The sequence below is a fragment of the Sinocyclocheilus anshuiensis genome, unplaced genomic scaffold (assembly GCF_001515605.1).
Source record: "Sinocyclocheilus anshuiensis isolate Anshui unplaced genomic scaffold, SAMN03320099.WGS_v1.1 scaffold915, whole genome shotgun sequence".
In the NCBI taxonomy this organism is placed as follows: Eukaryota; Metazoa; Chordata; class Actinopteri; order Cypriniformes; family Cyprinidae; genus Sinocyclocheilus; species Sinocyclocheilus anshuiensis.
Window position 1 is genome coordinate 337,316 of NW_015542378.1, and position 10,542 is coordinate 347,857.

At 36.3% G+C, this 10,542-nt stretch overlaps 1 protein-coding gene across 1 annotated transcript in view; it reads right to left on the reverse strand.

Moving 5' to 3' along the window:
* Nucleotides 1–291: 291 nt before the first annotated feature.
* Nucleotides 292–10,542, reverse strand: part of LOC107692460 (protein sidekick-2-like) — an 80,165-nt gene continuing 69,914 nt past the window's right edge. Inside the window, exons 42-43 of the mRNA XM_016491505.1 lie at nucleotides 9,139–9,268; nucleotides 292–1,180 (exon numbers count right to left, since the gene is read on the reverse strand). Coding sequence (XP_016346991.1) covers nucleotides 773–1,180; nucleotides 9,139–9,268 — 538 coding nt within the window. The 3' untranslated portion in view covers nucleotides 292–772. The remainder of the gene's footprint in view (nucleotides 1,181–9,138; nucleotides 9,269–10,542) is intronic.

The following is a 10,542-nucleotide window of genomic DNA, read 5'->3' on the forward strand; positions in this document are numbered from 1 at the left end:
AAAACATTCAAAACACAGATTAGTGTGAAGCACTTAATTTGACCTTTGGCCTTTTCAGAGCACTGGTGAAAACTGACTTGTAACATCAATAAATGATGCTGGCTTTCCAACTCAAACATGTGCTAAGTGCAGGCGGGTCTTTATCAGATCATAGTCTTTAGTCAAATGAACTTCAACCTCCCATAATCACTGCGGTACTTTGTCATCTGTGTAAGAACAAAAATACCACCGTACAAATCACCATTTAGCATTTTTCTTGATGTGGCCAAGTGCTGAGATTTTCTCCGTAGCCTTTTTAAATGTATTTTTCATGTGTCAGTGCCTTTGTCCAGCATTCGTAACTTAGTGCTGGTGTTAAACAAAGAAAAACAAAAGAACCAATGACAACAAAATGAAAAAGCAAACGAAAAGAAATGTTTGAACAAAAAAGTCATGCAGTTTGTTCAAGCAGCACAAAAAAACCCCAAAACAAACAAAGCTCACCAATGTGTTTACGTGTCTTTCCAAGTGATTGTCTTTCATTTTGAGTGAAACACTCTGAACACACAAGCAGAGAAACAAAACAAAAACCTAAACGAAAGAAAACAAAATGTGTGATCAAAGAAAGTATATAAAAACAAAAATCAGCTTGCAATGACAACGTAAGCACAACAAATCCAGGGCTGATGTTTGTTGTCATTTTTCTATAGACGTGAGTTTGATCAGGCATTGGGGAAAGTAAGCGATTCCCTGCCTTTGTTTTGTATTTCCATGTACCGATATCTTCATTCAATCAAACAAAGGAGGAGAAGCCAGCGATGGGGGCCCGGGAACCTGGGGCCAAGCTGCTCGGGGGCCGATAAAGTGTGCCTTGCTGACTGGGTGGGTTGGAGCTCTGCTGGGATGGAGTGGGAGTCCGGCTGCCCTTGGGTCTGAAAAGGCTGCCAGCCTGGGACTGGCTCTGGGTTGTAGGGGAACTGAGCTGCGGTGGGAACGGGGGTAGAGGGGGCAGAGGCGGTGGAGGAGCGCAGGGTTCGGGCTCTCCGGACTCCGACTCGGTGTAGCTGTAGGCCTGCGCTCGGGAGATTCCCTTCTGCTGTCTGCGCCAGGAGTTGTAGTAGGTGGGGTCACTGATGTAGTGGTTGACGAATGAATGCGTCTTCTGGCGGTTGGGGTCCACCTCGTATTCGCTGTCACTGCCCTGGTGGTTGAGAAAGAGAGAAAGAATGAGTGATGGAGACAGAATCACTTCAACAATCTCAATTTTAAGGAAGGATGATGTGAGTAGGTGTCCGGGATCAATCCACAGAATCAGAGGCTGCACTAGAAATAATCATTATTCTTCACTTTTGACACTAAAGTTCAAAGTTTGTGGTCAGGAAAAATGCATGAAATTCATCTGTTGATGCTGTTCTTTTGAACTTTCTACTCTTGAAAAATCAGTTTCCGCAAAAATAATAAACAGCACAACTTTTTTTCAGGATTGATGATAATATAAAAAAAATGTTAGAATGATTTCTAAAGGATCATGTGACACTTTGCCATGAGCTTTGATTTCACAGGAATAAATTAAAATTTAAAATATATTAACATACAGTGTAGAATATTTGCAATAATTATAAATGATAATTCATAACATCTGAGGTGAGTTCTTCTTAAGAAGTAACTCAACTATCATGTGTGCTATTTGCAGTAGCAGTTTGTTTCTGAATTGACAAAACATTGGCTAAAATGGGTGTTAATAAAGATCAAAAGAACAGAAATCATGGCTGACAAGTGTGAGTTTGGTGAAAATGACTGATTTGAGTTACTTAATTCATTCGGTTCCAAAACATTTGATTTAATCCGATTATCACTGCATCTAGGTAAAACAAACTTCAAGTTACCACTTCAATGTTCAGTAAAATACTGTAAAACTTTACAGTGTTTATAATCTAAAGGGACACTGACAAGCTCTCAAGACCATTAGAACTTGTTTAGCAAGAGCTCATTTAGTTTTATCAAACAACAGACATGATGGTAACCTGATTAAACGAGCAAAATCCAATTAATTATTCCATTAGATTATACTTGCAATCTCTAATTTCTTTCCACAAACCATCAAAGCTTTATTTATTGTAGGAAAGAAGTCTTGAAATGCAACAGACCACACACCTTACTTTTGAATCTGTCATAAATGACCCAAGAAAAGAAAAGGCAAAAAAAGGGAAGAACCAAAAAAGGCTCTATCTATCATTTAAAAATAACCTCATTGCTTTATACCACTGCACCCTCGGATACCAATCACACGCTGCGTTTAGGGGGTCACATATCCATGTGGTGGGGTTTTGACCATGTATGAACCTAATGAAGAGGATAGGAATGGACAAGCACTAAGAGGCGACTTCCTGTCAGTCAATGCACAATGCATATCCTCACCCTTTGAGTTGGAAGAGTATGGAGGCCCCCAGTCTTAAAGGAGAAAACAAGCGCCTCCTAGAGGTAAACAGAGACATGGGGTTTAAAGCAGTGCAGTATGGGCCCTAAGTCATATTTCATGGGACAAACAATGGCTTCTTTTTAAAAATGGTGCATTACCGTTACAAAAACTACTGTAATATCAGATTTGTTTCAAATATTAATTTAATGCAATTTATTTCATAACAAACCCATATTAGCAGAATAACAATTTGAGTTAAACATTCAATGAAAAATAATATCCAGTATTAACATTCAGTGTAATGTCTTTATTTTACTTAAAGTTTAAGGCATAAAATAGGAATACATATTTATGTTTTTAATTTTTCTAATAATAATAATAAATTAATAATGATAAATTATTGGTCCCTACTGTATACCATTGGAAAGTTTGATCAGCAGGCTAGTACCATGATACTTTTTTATAAGGGTAATGCAGGCTGAGAATACTTCTCAACACTTTCTTTGACATTTTAATGCATTTCTTGGAACAATCTTGAGAAGGTTCCTCATGGCAGCCTCCTACACTCTTTGTTGAGACAGCTCTCTGCACGAGAACAATGGACAACTGTATGAAGATCTGCTCTCCATCAATCTTTGTCTTCCACCACCACATTTATTACAACACCTTCGCTCTCCTCATTCTGACATATCTGGCTCACACTTCTAGAGCTGGCTGATGAAGTTCACCACAGTTGAATGCTAAAGTACCAAGCAACTGCCAGTTGCCAACTGGAGAGGAAAAGGATGAAAATAAGAACCATCATAGCTCAGGCTTTTAGGGTTTGCATATCGTTTTAAGAAGACTCATCTATCCTCACCACCACTTTCTGCAATCCCCCATGAGAAATTCAATCTGGGAATTTCCAAATGCTACTTTTAGGGATTGATTCTGATCTTTCTGAATAGCTAGACTCTTGCGCCATTATTTGACACAATCTTCTGCTATTAAAAAAACAAAAAAACAACAACTAATTGAATCAAGTTTAATCCACACTGCTAAAGAGCAACACTGTCATTTGAAGTCTTTCACTGTGTGACAATGTGAAATGAATGAAAACAAACAAACAAACAGAATCTACAGAATTGTCTTACACTTCTACCTCTCACTGAATTATTGCAAAACACATAGATGATAAGATCACTACATTAAATACATATTTTGGCAAAAAAGTTCAAAATTTCTCTTCGCCTTTCTCTTTTATAGTGAAAAGACTAACAATGCTCAGATCTCTCCAGTCCACCATTATTGTAACATACACACATATGTGACACACATGCCTCTGTTCAAATTCCAGAGAGGAAAGCAGTTTCCCCCAAATCAGCCCCACATCCCCTTAAAATCAGAGCTGCAGATTTCATGCCAATGACCTGCTGAAACTCTTTCATCCTTTCTTTCTTTAAACAGCAAAAACCTTTGAGGAAAAAAAAATCAGTATGATTACATACAGTAATCATAAACATATTGTTTTGTATCTTTGTGCATAAGAGAAAATTCCTGAAAAATTCGATTTTTCAGGAATTCAAATGTTTTTTATTCAATGATCAAGATACATATCATGTCTATAATAATACATACAGAATTACAGTGTTTTCCATTTACATTGTTATCATGAAATTTTATAATGACTTAACTTTAATGATAATTTATTTATAATAGAAAAAAGGGAATTTTTAATCATATTTTAATCATGCATACATTCAATCATACATACATACATATACACAAAATATTATTGAATTGATCATGGATTTTTGTAGCATCATGCCTCTATTATTGAACATGTGCTGATTTTAGCTTCTCATATGACTGCAGTGTTTTAATGAGACATTCCAGTCATACCAGCAAATTCAACAACTCAATAAGCAGCAAACAAAAGCCCTGTAATCTGTAATTCAGCTTTGAAAGCTTTCTCTGTTCAGCGTGACCTCACAGCAAAGACAAGCTCAGAAACTAAAGCTGCATGCTGACACGGTGTGTGTATGTGTGTCTGTGTGTGTGTGTGTGTGTGTACTGGTATATATGGTTTATGATGACACAAATGTGTATAATGACATGGATACTACAACATAAACATGGTTTATGAGGACACTTCCTGTGTCCCCGTAAAACAAAAGGCTTAAAAAACATACAAAACGGTGTTTTATGAAATTCAAAAATTGCCAGTAGTTTTCTGTAAGGGGTAGGTTTAGGTGTAGGGCAATAGAAAATAGAGTTTGTACAGTATAAAAACCATTACGCCTATGGAGAGTCCCCGTAAACCACAAATGCAAGTATGTGTGTGTGTTTGTGTGTGTGTGTGTGTGGTCATCAAAACATGTCGGTTGAGACAGAGCGCCGTGACCTACTCCTGCCCTCCCCTGCTGACACATGCAGGATGTGACAGCTGTTCTCTCCTCAAAAAAAATGTTTGTTTGCATTCATCCACTCCTCTGTTATTCTATCTCCTCCATCCAGCCATGATCCATACCAATACTATTTTCAAGCTTGTTTGACAAAAAACAACAACAATATGTCTCTAACATAGTATAATGTGTTACATTTAACGCACAGCAGAAAACTGAAATATCACAGAAATCTATTTGATGAAAATAATCAAATCAGAGCACATCAGCCGTGATATTAGTGCTGTAAAGGGCAGCTATGCCAAACCACCTGAAGGGAGAATCCAGATGGAACTTAAAACCAATTCAGCTGCTGATTTTTACACATGTGACAGGAACACTGTAAAGAAGAGTTTTCAAAACGCTTGGTTGAAACGCTCAGTGCTGTCGTTTCACTCAAACAAACACACTAAACACTGAAGAAATCGCATACTTCATTAAATAAACGTAAAAATGTAATAGTACAATAATTTTGAAGAGGGAATATTTTAATTAAAAATTCTAAAAATAAAAATAATAAAAGGTATTATAAAAAAATATAAAAATGATAAAATAAATAATATTTGTGTTTGTGGCTGCTAGGGTGTTTGACTGCTTATTTGTCAGAACATCTTATCGTAAGTATGAACAATAGTATGTAAGCATCACTAATAAAAAATACAAAATTTACTAAAGGCCAAGGTCAGTGTGATTCATGCCTTCATGAAGTTGGACTAAAATAAGTTTCAGGCCACAAAAAATTCCAAAACGACTGTAAATGCCAAGATATTCAACAAAACACAAAATAATAATAACAGAATAAAAGCTGATGACAGATTGTGATGGGTCTGGTTAATGACTCCTCAGATGGGAGGATCTGATCTTACTGGAACTGGCTGTTTGGCACGTATGTTTTGTCTCCTGCAGAGACAGAAAGTGGGGCAAGATGTTCCCTCCCGGAAAATCCTGGTTTGAGTATAAGCACTGCCCTACAGAAATCCCATTAAAATGTATGAAACTTCACTTTCTCTGTGGAACTACATTTAAATAGAGACACTGCACCTGACCTTGTGATAGAAATACACGGAGTCTAAATATGTTTTACACAAGATTATGGGCTGTTTTCTTTCTGCAACAGATGACGGTGCTGGTGCATCACTAAAGAGGCATTACATGTGTTATATTTCTGTCTAATCTGCTCAAAAAAAGCCTCAAAAAATGTAACACAGGCCATTAGAGTTAGGTTTGAAGGCCATTGTGACTGCCAAAACAAACCCACCCCCACTCATATCTCTACAGAGACGGATGGAGAGCGGGAAAGGAAGAAATCCTATTGCAGCACAGATATGGATTAAATGAAGGAGAGGAGCGTGTAAGTGTCTATGTCTCCCATTTCACCGATCCATTAGAATTGTAAGCACAGCAGTCGTTTGGACAGACAAAGACGCAAATTATATCTTCATACCGCTCAAAATTTGTTTTATTTTCAAAAAACTTTTATTACGCAACGGTGCATTATTCAAAACTGAAAGTCATTCATAGTGTTAAAAAATATTTCTATTTCAAATAAATGCTGTTCTTTTGAACTTTCTATTCATCACGGAATCTAAAAAATATTTGTTTTCAACATTAATAATCTTAAGAAATGTTTCTTGAGCAGCAAATCAGCATATTAGAATGGTTTCTGAAAGATCATGTGACACTGACGACTTGAGTAACGATGCTGAAAATTCATTTTTGTCATTACAGGTATAAATTACATTTTAAAGTATATTAAAATAGAAAACAGTTATTTTACATTTGAACAATATTATCATTTTTGATAATAAACATTATCTGTATTTTTGATCAAATAAATGCAGCCTCAGTGAACTTCTTTCAAAAACATAAAAAATCGTATCAACCCTAATCTTTTAAACAGTTTCTTTTTTATAAATAAACTTAACATTCTCAGTATTTATGTATTTGCTCTGAAATTACTTCAAAGGGTGATATTTTTTCCCAATAAGAGGGATCATTTCCAAACTGCATATGTAACACCAAGAAGTTTCAAAACGTTTAACTGCAAGAAATAAAATACAGTAAAAATCTACTTAAAAACATTTTCCACAGTTTTTTGTGATACAAACAGTAATTTTACAAATCTTAGATTAAGGATATTTAATCATATATTAAAAAATATTTTTACCTATGAAAAGAAAAAAAACCTACCTGCCAAATTCCAAATTCTTAAATTACTTTCGCTTAGTTAATATTTTTAGGTTTACATTGTGCAAAATAAAGAAGATTAAAAAGTTAGACCAAATAATAAGCATATTAAAATAAAAGTAGCTTAATTTTAGATCACCAGTAAAATCAGTACAAATGTACAGTTTTATTAATACTTGATATACGGTCCAACCCAAGTGTTACGCCATCAAATATTGTCAAAATGCACACTTTTCTCCAAATTAAATCTAAATTTTCACTATGACATAAGAGTAACTGATGAGAAGCAAAAACGTTCCATGAGCTGGGAAGAATCTCACAGAGTTGATGCTGGGATGATCATCAGAGAGCCAATTAAAACAAAGATGCTTTGACATGGAAAGCTGCCCTAACAATCCCTGCTGTTAGCTGCAGCTGTAGCGCCAGCGTTTCCAAAAAAAAACAAAAGCAGCTCAAAATCAAATTTAAAATAACTTTGTGTCCAACACACTCAAATGACTAGACAGAATTACACCTGTCCAAATTCTCATTCATCTTCCATGTGTTAATTTAAAGGCAGAGCTGGCTCAGCTAGGTGCTCAGGTTTGTGGCCTTGCCAAATGAATTTGAGCCGTCTTTAAGAGTTCCTGAACAATGACAGTATTATACGTCTCTGTGGCGGCTCTGGCTCTTTTGAGACAGCTCAATGGATCTGCAATAGCCTGGAGTTATCCGCTCAATAAAACTTCAAAGAGAGATTCCATCCTCTCTCCTCACTCTGCCTGATGGTGATGATACCAGACTTTAGCAGGAGCAGAAGGAGAACAGGAGATGCTCTGTTTCCAACCACGAGTCAAAGGTGGCCGGATGCCAGCAGTCTAGAAGGTGGTGGCAGGAGGTGTCAGTGAAGGGCGAGGAGGAGATTAAAAATTTAGAGCTTTTGTTTGACATGATGTGCATTTTGGAAGTTCTGACAGGGTGATGGTGACAGCGCGCACACATTTTAAATAAAATGAAATGCTTGAAATCCTTTGGGAAATAAACCATTTCCCACTATTAAATATTTTATTTTATTATTTGTTAGTAAGAATAACAGGAAATAAATATAGAAAAAAATGCTGCTATAAAATATATTTCTGGCTCAAAAATGGGATTGCATTAACTACATTTAAAGCTGAAATATATATGTGCACATACACATACACTTAATCAATTAAAATTCACTAACAACAATTATATATAATGTGAAGAAAACAGCATGATGTGTGCGTGTTTCTTGCTCTCTTTGCCAGTCTGCAAGTTTGATTTAGTAAATGCCAATGCTAGACTTTCACACACAACTTAAACTGAATAGCTTTTGCTCATCATGCCAGCTAAATGGTCAATTGAGAGATGTGGAGAGAGTCCAACCAAAGCCTTCCAGTTTTCACACTTTAATCTTTATGCATTTATGTGAGTATTTTGTTTGATTACAGTTCCTGTGTGCTGCACACTGTGTTTTCTTCTCAAGTCTACCACAGATTTTCCAACCTGTGCCTCAGGACACAAAGACTGGAGAGCATGAACTTGGATGCAGCAGAATGTTCTGGACATGATAAAAAAAACTAACCACCCACAGGACCTAACCTGGACTGAAGCCATGCACAAGTAAGACAGCCAAAATCTCAAGTAGGGTATAACAGACCTTTCCTGCAGGGCTGTATCCTACTTTTGAGAAAGTTTCAGCACAGCGAGTCCTAGTCCTAATAAAAGTGTGTGATAAGGGAATTTCAACAGGTCCTATTCTAAATGAATGTGACTAGATTTAGCATTAGAAATCCTGATTGGAGGTTAATGGGACAGTTTATCCCAAAATGAAGATTTTGTCATTATTTACTCACCCTCATGTTGTTTTCAGAACTTCTGAGAAACACAAAAACTGAAGCTTTCATGGTTCAGAAAGGAGGCAAAAGCACCATAATCAGAAAAGTACAATAAAAGTTGTCCATAGATCTATATGCACAATGCTTTTACATCCTTCTTAAATCTTTAAAGCCTCTTGAAATGAAATGAGGGTGAGTAATTGAGGACAGAATTATTGGGTGAACTGTCCCTCTAATATATATTACACACACACAGACTGATAACATCTCATCACAGAATGCTTGTTACCTGTGAATCTGAGATCTCTGATGGCTTCTCCGTGAGACTGCTGCTCTCTGCTGGGATCAGGTCATTGTATTTGGCGCTGACATCCTCATCTGAGTAGTGCAGACTGCCTGGACTGGGTCGAGGAGGTGACCTGAGCAAAAGACGTGGCGCAACACCAGTTTTATAAGCACAGGATGAATACTGTCTAAATGTCTTTCTTACTTTTAATATATTACTTACTTTATACACACACACACGCACGCACGCGCGCACGCATGCATGCACGCACACACACACATGAAAAAAGCAATCTCTGAGTGAAGTATGAAGCATCTTTAGAAAAGGTTTGGCAGTAGTTCCAACTGCAGACACTTGTCTCTTTGTTAGGTGAATGAAGTACAGTGTGTGTGTTTGTATTGAGAGGCGATTCTTTATGAGTATCATGGGACCACTGTAAGATGCCAGCTCCAAGGGGTTTCTGCATAATTAAGTCTCTGTGATGCAGCAGTGGAGAGCAGCTAAGAAAAAAAACGTGTGAATTCTGAATTATGCATCAGCTTTTAAAAATATAAAAACCTCTTTTGCTGACTGAGGTTTTCAGCCTGAAAACCTGACATATTTCTGTTACTCTCTAAGAAACCTTTAAAAATAATTTTACTCTAAGTGTTTTGTACAAGTTTCACTATGCTTTTAAGGATACTTTATACACAACAAAGATTGATATTGATCACATTTTTTTTTTTTCCAAAACAAACTCTACATACAGCGACTGTGTTTTGCCCGATGTTTGCAGTCTATTTGTGTACAAGTTGTTTGCACGTTTCTTTCATTAATACTGTTGATTTCAAACCTGCATTCACGATTCCAAGGGAACACAAACCTAGTTGCTGAATTCATAAATATAAAGTAAGTATGCAGCTACAGCAAACAGAATCATAAAACTCTTCCAACACATCATCAGCAATATGTGATCTAACTTTTTAGGATTATTTATTAAAAAAAGATTAATTGGAAAATGCATTAAATGATTACTTCTACAGATTAAAAAAACATTCAAATTAATATATATATATATATATATATATACAATTGTATTTGCACTGTGATTTGTTAATTTTATCAGATAATTGTTTATTTACATGAACTGTGCAAATAGACTGTTTTGAGAAAAGAATTTAGGCTTCCCAACACTATATATGAGTGACAGAAAAGTGAGCGTTTGCTCACTGTCTTTGCTTATTTTTCTGTAAAGCTGAAGACCGTAAAATACAATGATTTAGCGCTTTGTCCCGCTAACAACTTTTAACTATAATTGGTTTAACATGTTCAGTGCCACATCGTCCATCTGAATTCTTGCTAAGTCTGGAATTGTTTCTTGTTTTATGGAACTAGTTGACTAGTCCCCGTTGTGCTGGTTTCTGGAGG